This window comes from Mycetomoellerius zeteki, unplaced genomic scaffold (assembly GCF_001594055.1).
Source record: "Mycetomoellerius zeteki isolate Tzet28-1 unplaced genomic scaffold, Tzet1.0 scaffold62, whole genome shotgun sequence".
In the NCBI taxonomy this organism is placed as follows: domain Eukaryota; kingdom Metazoa; phylum Arthropoda; class Insecta; order Hymenoptera; family Formicidae; genus Mycetomoellerius; species Mycetomoellerius zeteki.
This window is the reverse complement of record NW_017257632.1, coordinates 4,035,604-4,049,448: the sequence shown is the minus strand read 5'-3', so window position 1 is coordinate 4,049,448 and position 13,845 is coordinate 4,035,604. Positions and strand designations below refer to the sequence as shown.

Genomic DNA, 13,845 nt, shown 5'->3' with positions numbered 1-13,845 from the left:
AATTCGCATTAATTACAGTCTTTGTTGCGCGATCCTCAGTACTCGCAAGCAAATCAAAGGGCTGTTGCAATTTCGTTAATAAGTCATTCTATTTTCATCTAATTCTGCTGAAATTACCTTTGATTCACACATTGCGCATTGTAACGGAGTTACAACGCACGAATAAAAGCACTTGTCACATATTTTCTGATTAGTGTCTCCTTTTAGAAATTTTTAATCCACAACGTTTGTACATCCATTTCTGATTAACATTTTTCTCTGATCTCACACAAGCACGTGTTTATTATCTTTTTCAAGCGAGTCATTTAAGATTATGGAGTAAATTAAATTTGCGCATTTTAGTGTACGAGCAAAAATTACAAGATTCTTTCAAAGCTAATAGAAATCAAGTTAAACTAAAACGTACTTAGAATTGATTTTAATTTTAAAGTAAATTTTATCGATAAATTAAAAATAATTAACATTCATTGAGTCTAAATATTTCCTTTATCTGGTAATTGGAAGCTTCTACTTCATTTTCACGTTGCATAATTACATTGCAGCGGGGTAATTGAATGTATTCGCGCCGAATTCTCGTGGTAAGTTGCATCATTAAACGTACTAAAACGATAACGTTCAATTAAACCTTTTGCGATCGCATATATAGAGCACGATTCATGAAGCCACCGGCTGATAAACAGCGAGCGCTCGATTAGCTTAATTTCTATTCTTCAACAAGATTTAGCACGAATGACATTTGCTGGTCGTATTACCGCGATATCGTTGTAATTCACAATTAATATTTGATAGACTATTAATAAACGAACTGTTCATCTAGCGTTTGTGAGTGCCGCGAGTACCGTATTCATTTAACTGACTCATTCACTCCATTCGACGTTTGATTAATGATACACGATCTACGGTGGAATGATGGTATTTTGTCAGAGAATGAGAAATTGTAAAGGAAAACTGCGAAACCATTTGTCGAGTCTAAAGATGCCAAGGAGTTATTTCTTTTTCCGTGCGTAAACAGGATCGTTATTTTTTATTTAAACGGAAGTACATCAGCGCGTTCCCCAATAGAATTACCGACCGAGAACATAATTATGCACGCGCAAATTCCACATACGAGAATCTTCGTCGCGCAACAGTTCGGTTTCTGAATCGAATAGGTCTCAAGTGCATTTGCAGGAAGAGGAGTGCGCATTCAAACACTCTAAAAAATATCAGTATGAATTTATTACCATGTGGTGTCTATACAAGGTGAATATTTATAAAAGACTTTAAGAGGATTCCTCACACAAATTCAAAACGAAAACTTCATATGACCATATGTCCAAAACGGCTTCTCAGCAAACACAGAATCTAACCGCAATATTGCAGCAACATTATAACATTCTATATTGCAGAAATGTTACAATGTCGCTGCAATATTGCAGATATATTTTGTGTTTGCTGAGTTAATTTTAAAGATACAGAGTGTCAATGTTCAAGAAAAAAATTTTGAGAATCACTCATATTATTTTGATGAAACTTTATATAAGCTTAAAGTTTTATCAAAACAACAACCCCACGATATTAAATTAACATGTTAATATTAACACCAACACGGTGAGAATTATGTAGACATCGCATAGTGTTAAATTCATACCGATACTTTTTAGAGTGAAAGCACTAAGCCCATTCTACCATTGTGTAAGCGTAGTTGTAAGAATTGTAAGAACCAATCATAATAGAACATTCTCATATTCGACTGTAATCAGTCAATTCTTACAACTACAATCACTTAAAACTACGCTTACGCAATTGTAGAATGGGATTTACTTGTGAGCTTTGGACTGAGCAGCCGAATGACTACCGCAATCATTGTTCACCATTTCCTTTTCGCCTTTTGCAATTCGATTGTATGTCAAGCAAATCTCCAAGTCGTAGGACTGATCTTCGCAAACAGAGTTCCTCATTTTAACGTTTTAGAGCAACTTGATTAAAGATGTTTAGACCTTCTGGTATTTAAATAATAATTGGAGATTTCTCAGCGGCAATCCGCTTTTAACTATTAGAGATGACTTTGCAGAAAGGGTAAAAGGAGGATGAGGATAGAAAAGATTCGATATTCGCTTTATCTTGCTAAATGAATCTCCGTCAAGTTTTCCAATCGTTCGTACAATTCCGGCCGCATATGTGCATTTGGAAAGATCGTCTCTGGATCGTCAACGCCGGGTATAATTTATACTCCACTCCGAATGAAAATTTCAATTATTACTCGTTGCGATCTACGCACAATTTAAAAGTCTCTGCGAATCACAAATTGCATATCATCCTCACCGAGCGTGTCTCAGGAAAAGCAGATTAGTGTTACACGGAGGTCGTGTATCGCGCCGCGATTGTTTAGACCGATTAGCGTCTGACCCTGTTGTCCACCCCCGATACTGTTTATCTAAAAGGATAATAATTCCAAATAATTGTTGACAGATGATCAATCGTGTGTACAATGATAAAGAGAGGAAAAACAAAAAAGAAGACGTGCCACTCGTCGCTGAGTACAACGTATACGCGCGAAGGCAACCTACCGTTATTGTTCCAAGTTCAGAGGACCTTTTCTCGTTCGTGTCATTGCACCCTGGCATTTTTCCAAGCTTCGCCTCGTCCTTGCAGATCTGAGTATACGTCCGGCTGTAGGCATAATTCGAATCATTTAATTAGCCGCGCATAAGGAGAATGCGATTTCACCTCAAAGCGGCACTTTTGAACGATATTTTATATAAATACATTTTTTTTTCTTCATCAATTCATTTCATAAATAATTATTTTATGGTTCCAATATATTTTATATTCGCATTAAAATTATAATCAACGAAGATTATTATTAAAAGATTATTATTCTCACGCAGAAGCTTAATTGAGAATGTCGTCAATGTACAGTCAATGCTAACTTTCGTTGAATGTAATTACTTGTGTAGAAAATTTTTCTATTTGCATTAACTGAAGCTAGATCAGAATTAATTATAATCAAAGCCGTTATGATGCATTTTTGCAATTTCTTCGGGTTGCACAAAAATCTAAAAGACGCCTCGGCCTTTCCGACGTCTATTCCTCGGACGTCTTTTAGATCCGCGTTTCGTTTTCCCGACGTCTACAAGCAACATGAACGAGCAAGAGACGAGGAGCCGTTCCGTGTAAACGTAATATCCCTCACGGTGGGACGCGTTTGTCGGTCGCGGCTGCTATTCCATAAATTCCCTCTGTAAATACCGTCCTCTGAATTTGGCACGGAGGCTCCCGGTGCCTCTCCGTGGTCTCGGTGTGAGAAACGCAGTCCTGAGATTGGGCGGGTCGAACAGATTCGTCAACGCCGGGCCAGTCTTGAGCGATGATTGCGCACCGACATTGCGTGTAAAATATTAGCGAATTAGGGACGATTTAATTGCGATCAAGGATATCACACCTACCTACCCTGTACTCTAGTGGACATGGGCCAAAAACTCGGTATATTATATTAATATACGTTCAAGGTTGGCCCATCGCCATGACCAATGAAGTAGTGAAGGAGGGCAAGCGGAGAGCGAGAGGGGAAAAAAGGGGGGGAAGGGAGGAAGATAGAGAAGCAAAAGAGCGAATTGTCATCCAATCACATTTTTACGCACTCCAAATTTTTATCCTCGTCATTTGTATCATAGCAGCCGTGTGTTTAAAGACGACTCCACATTATGTGTATGTAATCAAAATTGTAACTGATAAAACGTTAATAAAAAAACGATATCCAAAATCCCGCCTGCTGTGCCATCGTGTCGCCCCCGATCTTCATTTCCGCCCGTTTCATTCGCGCAGTTATGCGGGGTCTACAATAGAAGTCGTACAGTCGTAGGGTTTTAAGTCGTACAAAATTGACCAATCACAGTCGAATATGAGAAGAATAATCAACTGTGATTGGTCAATTTTCTACGACTTAAAACCCTCTACGACCGCTACGACTTCTATTGTAGACCCCGCATTACGGTACGACAAGAGTATTACATATTTTGTGCGAGACTTTGGTTTAATTTATGATTTTTTGCATAATTTTTCATTCTATAATGTCATTTAATATTAAAGAAACGGGATTGGCCGCGCAAAAAACATATGATCAATGAAAATCGCGGCAATTGCCACTGCGGTTACTAGAATCCTTAAATAAAGTTTTAGATATCGCCCAACATTTTTAGATTAATTATAGATTTATATATTATATATTCAAAAACTTTCAAATTAATTTAGTATCTATACAATTTATTGATAATAAATGAATTTAACAATAATAGGAGAAAATGTAGACCGAAGAGTGAATAACACCAATAAACGTAAAAAGGTTTTAAAGATGTATTACGTGTACTTTTTGACAAAATGAAAAAAATATGAAAAAAATTACAGATTTTTTAATATTGTATTTATGTCTGAAAATAATATAAAAAGTTCGACGGTAATTTACATCCTGGATAAAAAATGATTAAGATAAAATGAGAAAATGTTTAAACTTTCAGTATTAAAATATTTATTTACTTTAAATTCTAATTTTATCTAAAAATGTATTATTAAATATAAATATTGACCTTGAACATTTCATATGTACGATATATAACATTCATTTTTATATGAAAAGTACCTACATTCTAGTCATTTTCTACAAAAACTGTAGACCTGATATATTTTTAATCGATCAAAGTCGATCTTATTGCTTAATAATATTCCTATGTAAATTTTGAAATACATTTTGCAGTTTTAAAATTAATTCAACAGTTTATATATATAAATTATTGTATAAGAGTACATCTGTAAAATAAATAATAATTAAATGTAATTTTCTTCAAAAATTTCCTAATGTATCCAAACTTGAGGAATTCTAAGCCGCGGTCATGTTGAATTATAATGTTAGAAGGAGAAATCATATGACTGCTTCTTTACAATTTACATAAATAAAATTTACGTAAATAAGTTAATTTCTCTTACACGCGATTAATTTCTCGACTTTCGATTAAATCGACAATGGATGATACGATGAGCGAACCATAAATTTTCACAAAGTCGACGTGCGGGTATATCTTGCCTTCCTTATCTCTTTAAGGACAGAGTCGGAATATTCGAAATTGGCGCCAACTCTCGCGGCGATTGCCCGCGCCTTCGAAAATTTGAAATTTGCGAGCCGATTGGCTGTTCCCCTTCTCACCAGGCTGCGTTCGGAAATATCACCCGAGTGCCTCTGTGATGTATCGTTTTATCCTTGTTGTTCACCCAATGTTAAATAAAGGCTGCGTTCCGTTTCACGATGATGCGCATGATGCATCTTTTATCCTTGTTATTCACCGAATATTAAACAAGGGCTGCGGTCCACTTGACGCTACAAACGCTTCGAAGCATTGGGCGCATTCAGCGGACTCAACAGTTGAGTGAGCGCTCGCTGTTATTGGTGTATTCTTTTAGATCATCCAATCAGAATTTTAGATCTAGAAGAATACGTCAATAGCAGCGAACGCTCGCTCAACTGTTGAGTCCGCTGAATGCAGCCATTGGCTGCGTTCAGCAGAACGTTTGTTTTGCAACTGTTGTAAGTTTCCTTCGCGCTAATTGGATCATACTTTTAGATCTAGAAGAATGGTCCTATCTCAGCAGACAATCATAAAACGGTTGCAAAACTGTTGAGTCTGCTGAACGCAGCCAATCATAAAACGGTTGCAAAACTGTTGAGTCTGCTGAACGCAGCCATTCTTTGATTAGTCAATTCGTAAAATTCTTTGTTCTGATTGGTCGTTCAACGCTTCGAAGCGTTTGTAGCGTCAAGTGGATCGCAGCCAAGAATAAATTATGCATTATGCACATCATGCATAAAACGGAATGCAGCCAAAGATGAGAGGTTTGTTCGCGTTGCATGCTCCAACATGTTCCAATATGCTCCTATCATAGCTCTTACTTGCTCCAACGTGCTTAGTAGAGTGAGTAGGAGCTATGGTAGGAGCATGTTGGAGCATGTTGGAGCTTGCGACGCGACAAACCTAAGATGATACACAGGGGGCACCCGGGTGATGTTTCCGAACGCAGCCTAAACGACTCCAACCCAACCTCGCACATGCTCGCCGCGCAACTGCTCCGCTATCAGCGCCGTTGGCGCCGTCCTCCGTCAGTCCTGAGTCCGTCTTCATTCAGTTCCTCCACGATTCCTCCACGATCGATGATTATGTAGGCATCGCGAGCAATAATGATGATCGCAATTTTCTCGTATAATTGGTTTCACGATAATTAATAGTATGCGTTGATCTAGAAGAGAGGATACCTCTTGCACTTGTGATACGTTTTCATCGACGGCGAGAACGGAAAAAACTCGAGACCGGGTGTGTACGAGGTGTATCACCACGAGTCCGCGATTATCTGTACGTGGTAAGTCACCGTAGGTCCGGATGTAGTAAATGAGACCGAATGGACTGACTGTGCTCCGTACGAGGGATTCGTAACAGCGTCGAGAGCGAACGATGTACACGTGGAAGCTGTCCGGTTATGCTCTCAGAAGATTCAATAGTAGTTACGGTAGCGGCACTAACAAATTAGCACTCGTTCTACAACACTGCGGTCCGAGGACGCAAGGTCGCGGCAAACTTGGCAGCTACCGCAGGAGGATAAGCTCATGGTTCCGAGAACAGGGTACGCAGACAGCTCAGGCATGCAAGAAACAGTTTGAATTTGTGGCGGCCCAGAGGATCAGGAGGTATATACAGATATTCCATCTCTATACGAGAATATGGGATGAAGTAGCACTGAGAGAATTCATGCGGTTGTGGAGACTCAGACTTGCTAAGAACGCCAAAAACTTTCTGATAAGCGTTGCCGGAGTAAGCATGTACAACTGGGATCGCGACAGGATAAATGATGAAGAAATTAATAGGTACTTGCTATGTTTGTAAGAACAAGACATATGTAATATATTCCTAAATAATCTTTTTTGACATTCTATGTCGCAGGTATAATCGTGAGATTGAAGGAATTTATAGATTACGAGACTCTACAGTGGTCTGTACAAAGTGTCATTTGCGAATTGTTATTGATACTATACAGCCTGATATAAAATATTGTAAATGTAATAAAGTTCAGCCTTCTGATGCTTCTAATGAAAATTGTAAGTTTTTCTTGTATCAACTATTCAACTTTGAAACATTTTATTATATACATAAATATATTTGATTTTATATTATATATTGTTTAAGTATGTCAAATTTTTATATATAATATACAAAATATGTACAGCAGATGGTTGGCAACCTTTCATCGAGCGTCAGGATATGTTAATATGGAGGAAAGTAGAACCTGATTCGGGTGGATTGTTTGCCTATAAAGTATATGGTTCATTCTCCGACGTTACCGCTGAAGATTTTTTACAAGTACAAATCGATGTAGATTACAGAAAGCAATGGGATCCCACTGCTCAGGAGTTACAGATTATTGAGACCGATCCAAAGTCCAAATCGTCTGTTAATCATAGCACTGATGTTATCCATTGGGAAATGATCTGGCCTGTAAGTGCGATATAATATGGCATTTTTTAGATGAATCTGTCCACTTAATGATTCGTTAATTTGTATTTGTGCAGAAATTATTTTCTAATAGAGATTATGTGTATCAACGACGATGGATCATGGATAGAGAAAAAGGACTTGTAGTTATTGTCAGTCGAGTGACGGAACATCCCGATGTACCAGAAAAGCGAGGAATTTATAGGTATGTAAAGAACAATCAGCATTAACAGTCAATATTCAAACATTCATAATATGGGGCATTCCATGTGAAAGGAGTCCACCTAAAAATAAACTGTTTGGAATCTTTAAAATAATCATGAAAATATGTAAGTGGACATATTGTATAATGTTGAAGATAAAAAAAAAGTATTATATGCCTTTTTTTTTTGCATCCAAGATATTGGAGATAGTCGTTTAAAGGAATTCTTCTTTTGTTGTCATTTGTAGTTAAAACTACAAAATACATAAAATTTTTACACATGAATTTTTTAAGATTGTTCCCGTACTTTCAGATAAAAAAGTTAATTTTAATGAGTTAATTTTAATTTTAAAAAAGCTCCAATATATGTAGAAACATATATTGGAGTATTTTTGAGAATTTTTTCAGATTTTTAAAAGTGAATATAATTTTTCATTTTTATTTACTTAAAGTTAAAAAATTGATTTTTTTCCACACTATTCATTTTTTCTCATTAAAATTAACTTTTTAATCTGAAAGTACGGGAAAAATCTTAAAAAATTCATATGTGTAAAAATTTATTATATAGTGTTGAGTAATTAGTTAGATATTAGTTATAAAAATGTGTGTGTATTATATAATATTAAGTAATTAGATTAATTAATAAAGTAATTATCAAGTTTTTGATGGAAATTCAAATTTTGCTTAGGAAAAAAAATTCATTTACTAATGGATCCCATTACGAGCTCAAAATTTCCTTTGCGGCATCATAGTCTAGAATATTGAGATAAATTTTGAGATCGCAATGGGATTCACTAGTAAATGAATCTTTTTTTCTAAGCCAAATTTGAATTTCCATCAAAAACTTGATAATCACTTTATTAATTAATCTAATTACTTAATATTACATAATACATTTATATAACTAATATCTAACTAATTACTCAACACTGCGTAATATATTTTTAACATGCAGAGTGTTCCAAAAGGTTCCATCGGGACAACTGAATATTTCGGAAAATATAATTTTTACAGAAAAATGTTTCAGACAAAAGTTGTAGGGTTCAAAAGATCTATTTACTTGTTCAGGATCATGTCCTGGATAACATTTGTCAAGATCAAGGCCATTAGAGATTATGCCTCTTATTTTCATTTTTCCACTAAAAATTCATTTTTACGTAAAAATGGAAATAAGAGGTACAACCTCCAATGGCTTTGAAAGTAGAGTATTCCATTTTAAAAAATCGATGTAATCTTGATCTGACCTTGGCAACACCACCCAAGGTCAAATTGATCAGTAAATAGGTCTTTTTGGACCCTACAACTTTTGTCTGAAACACTTTTGCAAAAATATATTATATTTTCCGAGATATTCAGGTGTCTCGACCTTTTGGGACACCCTGTATGTTAAAAATAGATTACGTAGTGTTGAGTAATTAGTTATATATTAGTTATATAAATGTATTATGTGGTATTAAGTAATTAGATTAATTAATAAAGTGATATTATATCAAGTTTTTGGTGTAAATTCAAATTTTGCTTAGAAAAAAAAATTCATTTACTAATGGATCCCATTGCGATCTCAAAATTTCCTTTGTGGCATCATATTCTACATATACTGGAGTATTTTTGAGAATTTTTTCAGATTTTTAAAAGTGGATATAATATTTTATTTATTTACTTAAACTTAAAATTAAAAAATTGATTTTTTCCACACTATTCATTTTTTCTCATTAAAATTAACTTTTTTATTTGAAAGTACGGGAAAAATCCTAAAAAATTTTATATATTTTGTAATTTTTTAACTACGAATGATACCAAAAGGAGAACTGTTTTAAACGACTATCTCCAATATCTTGGATGCAAGGCATATAATACTTATTTTTTTTATCTTCAATATTATACAATATGTCTACTTACATGTTTTCATGATTATTTTAAAGATTCCATACAGTTTATTTTTAGGTGGACTCCTTTCACGTGGAATGCCCCATATATGTATATGAAAAATCATTAAGTCAGTTGATCTTTAATTTTAAATTCTTTTAGTATTATATTTTGTTAATAAAACAGTTTTTTAAGTAATTAAGGCTGAATAGTCATCACGGCCATATTGAATCGTGATGTTAGATGCGAGAAATGACACATTAATTTTTATCAAGTACGTGCTATTTATAAATAAAGACAATTTGGATAAAATGAAATGATGAGATTGTTTTAAAATAATTATAAAAATGGACGAAAGGTATCCTTTAATCCTTATCCCCCCTGACAGTCATTTATAAAAATTTTTTAATTTTAACATTTATAAAAATAGATGAAAATTTTGCTTATCCCCTCTGACAATCAGTAAATAATCGTAAAAAGTGATAAAAGGCACATAAAATGCTTTTATTTAATGCACATGCGTAGCCTATTTTTACTTACATATGCTTTTTACCACTTTTTATGATTATTTACTGATTGTCAGAGGGGATAAGCAAAATTTTCATCTATTTTTATAAATGTTTTAAAGCGATCTCATCGTTTTGTTTTATCCAAATTGTTTTTATTTATAAACGGCACATAACAAAAATTAACATGTTATTTCTCACTTCTGATGTCACGATTCAATATGACTGTAGTGACTAACTCAGGAGCTTTAATTTAATAACTGAACATTTAAGCTATCGAAATTAAATATCCCAATGAGAGAGAGAGAGAGAGAGAGAGAGAGAGAGAGAGAGAGAGAGAGAGAGACGGGGAGGCGGAGAGAGGGAGATTTAGTCTTCTCGTTGTCAATGAATAATTAACACTTTAATATCTCTATGTAACAGAGTTCGAACGTATTGGTCATACATGGTGATAAAGCCTTATACAGAATTTCATGAACCAGGCATTGAATTTGGACTTACTTATTTTGACGATCCTGGTGTCTCCGTACCATCTGCTGTCACTGCATGGGTAGCATTGAGAGGTTTGTCAAAAATTACAAAATCAATTATAAAATTTTTTTAATGCATTTGTAATAACTAATTATAACTGTAATAACTAATTATATATAAATTTGTAATAACTAATTATTATTTTAGGTTTACCAGACTTTCTAATTCGCATGAGACGGGCCTCAAAGGATTACCAAAAATATAAACTGATGAAAAAAAATGCACCTGACAGTAATCATCTCACTTTATCTGAAGAGGACGTTTCCAAACAGCAAATCGATGTAGAAGATAAGTTAAAGAACAATAAAAAACCTATGAGAGATCATAAAGATCAACAAGGCGATTCTACTAACGATACTAACAAGTTAGATCTAACACACGATGTACAACAAGAAAATGACTTGGCGGAAAGTGAAAATAAGGATACCACTTCTGCACCCAAAGAAGAGCAAGGTTTATTACATTATTTCTATCTTACGAAATTATTTGCATTTTTGGATTTTTGACAAATGGATTTAATGAAGTAACTTTTGACTAGTAGATGTTTTAACGTGATTTCGCATGGAGGAAACAATAATCTGCCGATAAAGCTATAGAACAGATTCATGGATGTATAGAACAAGTGACATTTTATTAACATATTCTTGGATGATACATGATTTCATTGATAATAAGAATGAAATTGTGTGAATATGACAATTGTTCATCCTCTTTTTTTTTTAAAAGTATGGGTTCCATTTTTTATAAAGAGAAGAAACAAAAATATTAAACAAGAAGTGAGACTGATTAGGTATGTCATCGCCTTTAATCCATTTGTTAATCGTAAATTTGCATTATGTGTCGTAAGATAATGAACAAGAGTAAGCAAAAGGTAATCTGATTTTTAGATTATGGAAAGGTGATATGTGAGAAACTGCTTAAATTTTATAATTCATATAGTATAAAAATATCTGTACAAAACAAATTCAATTAATTGTATCTCTAAACATAGACACATAAGATATATTTGTATATATTTATACAGGGTATAACTAAAAGGTACAGCTAAACTTTAGGAGCATTCCTCACACATAGAGGATGAATACATAATATATGATCATTTATTTTTTTGTGAAGTTTTTTTTAACCTTTGAAAGCCACCTAAAACTTGTTGGAAATCTTTTAGGGTCATGACCTTGACAACATATATCAAGGTCAAGGTCATTGGGGAGATCCCCTGATCTGGAGCATTACCCACATTACATATATGTATGTATATTGTAAATTTTTGACACGGGCAATAAATATTAAAATACACATAATAATAACTTTGGTAGAAATAAATCGCTGAAATCGCTGAAAATCGCTGAAATCTCTATCAATTGACTCATTTCATTATGAATTATACTGAAATAGATCTATTGAGATAAAAATTTCACTGATTTATTTCCACCAGGGAACATTAATGTTTAAAAACAATGTTTAATCTATTATCTGTTTAATCTAAATTCTTATAAAAATGAGTACATTAAAATAACGATATTAAGAAAATGAAGAATTTGTAAAACTGTAGATAAGTTTAATATAGAGAAAAGCTTGTTCTATATACAAACTAGTTAGTAGAGAGTTTCTAGTTTGAATATTTATTTCACATTTAATATTAAATTCATTATCAGCTAATGTAACTTTAAAATCTAATAACTTAGTTTTATAAAAATTTAAAGTTATAAAAAAGTAACGAATCGTTACTTTTCAAGTAACGGTAACGATCACATGTTACTTTTTAAAATTGGTAACGAGTAACTTTTTTCAAGAAGTAATGGTAATGGTAACGCGTTACTTTTGTGAGGATCGCGCAAAATCCTGTGTATATATATATATATATACACATATATATATATGTACCCTGTATGTTATAATTTTCTCTCTGTGTGTAAATATAGGTAGACAACACAAATATGATATTTCAATCTTTCCTTTGTGTGTAATAAATATAAACGTCACAAATTTATACCAACAAAGAGTCAGTTCTTCCGATGTTATATTTTTATCAAATTTTTATTATAGGTAATGTATTCTTATAATTAATCTTTTCGGGCAATATATAAACACATCGGTTTTTAAAGAGTTAATAAAAATTTCTCTCTATTGCCAAATTCTTGATTTTACATTCAAGAAATTTAATATTTTTGAAATTGTGGTTGAAGTTATAAATAAACTTTAATTTTCATGCGAAATATAAAATATGTAAATGTATATAATAGTATACAAATATATTTTAAGTGTTTTCTATTGTATATATAATTACATGTATGTGTAATGTAAATACATATAAATATATATGATATATTTATATATAATATATATTTATATATTGCATATATGAAAATAATATTGTAACGCTTTTAAAATTGTATAAGGAATGATCATAGAGGAAATATAAAAGTAGTAAATTTCATTTGATAATATCATGTAAATAAATTATTATATATTAATCATGATATTAATAATAAATAATATATAATTATTTATCTATTTCTTGTAAAATGTTATTTACATATCATTTTATATCATTTGTTAACGTATAAGTTTATCAAAAGGTATTATACATAGAAAGATGTGCTAAAAATAAATTTATCGAGTATAAAAAACGGTTCGCTTTCGCACGAAGTCGCTGTTCTAAAATCTAGATGATCAGTGATCCGAATCAATAACTAGTGAATTTGCTCACTTTTGTAATTTTCACCTCATTTCGAGATACATAATCGACCCCCTGATTCCGGCCTAACGCTTACAAATAGCCAATAGAACACTAAAAAACAGCGCTTTTAAACATGAGCGCTTACAGCGTGTGAGCGTGCAAACCGAACGGAGTCCTTGCCTTTTTACATCATGGATGACGGGTAGGACGCGGTGGGGTCACAGTATATACAGTAGCGCAACCAAGAAGACTAGAACCAGGAGAGTCAACTCGTGCCAATAGCGGTAGTGGGGGTGAGGCAAAAAGTGGCGACGGATAACTTCCCCCACTCTTGCGCTTCATTAGTCCTCTCTGTCGCTCTATATAGTTGTCGCTCTATCGTTCTATAATCGTCACTTTGTCGCTCTTATATCGAACTTTCACACAATGCGCAGTGCCGCTGCACATCGTGTGAATAGTTTTTTGACTCACCCCCACCACGCGAGTTGACTCTCCTGGTCTCTAGTCTTCTTGAGCGCAACTCTCCTGATTTTATATTGGCAAAAATGG

The 13,845-nt window shown here is 33.5% G+C and overlaps 1 protein-coding gene across 3 annotated transcripts; it reads left to right on the top strand.

Moving 5' to 3' along the window:
* The first annotated feature begins 6,139 nt into the window (after nucleotides 1–6,139).
* On the top strand, nucleotides 6,140–11,756 carry LOC108728569 (stAR-related lipid transfer protein 7, mitochondrial). 3 transcript variants are annotated; one of them, XM_018457183.1, is made up of 7 exons: nucleotides 6,174–6,186; nucleotides 6,272–6,886; nucleotides 6,963–7,117; nucleotides 7,246–7,514; nucleotides 7,589–7,716; nucleotides 10,509–10,648; nucleotides 10,764–11,756. In XM_018457183.1, the coding sequence occupies exons 2-7, from the start codon at nucleotides 6,477–6,479 to the stop codon at nucleotides 11,120–11,122; spliced, it is 1,461 nt and encodes a 486-aa protein (XP_018312685.1). In that variant the 5' UTR covers nucleotides 6,174–6,186; nucleotides 6,272–6,476; the 3' UTR covers nucleotides 11,123–11,756. The 3 variants fall into 3 exon arrangements, with proteins under 3 accessions (XP_018312686.1, XP_018312684.1, XP_018312685.1); XM_018457184.1 differs by having other exon boundaries at nucleotides 6,140–6,886; nucleotides 7,249–7,514; XM_018457182.1 differs by having other exon boundaries at nucleotides 6,140–6,886.
* The last annotated feature ends 2,089 nt before the right edge of the window (nucleotides 11,757–13,845 follow it).

Excerpts from the sequence above, each read along its gene's own strand:
- LOC108728569 (XM_018457182.1), top strand. The coding sequence starts at position 6,477 with ATGTACACGTGGAAGCTGTCCGGTTATGCTCTCAGAAGATTCAATAGT. Across the intron at positions 7,515-7,588 it reads ATTGGGAAATGATCTGGCCT|AAATTATTTTCTAATAGAGA; the intron begins GTAAGTGCGATA and ends GTATTTGTGCAG. Across the intron at positions 10,649-10,763 it reads TGCATGGGTAGCATTGAGAG|GTTTACCAGACTTTCTAATT; the intron begins GTTTGTCAAAAA and ends TTATTATTTTAG.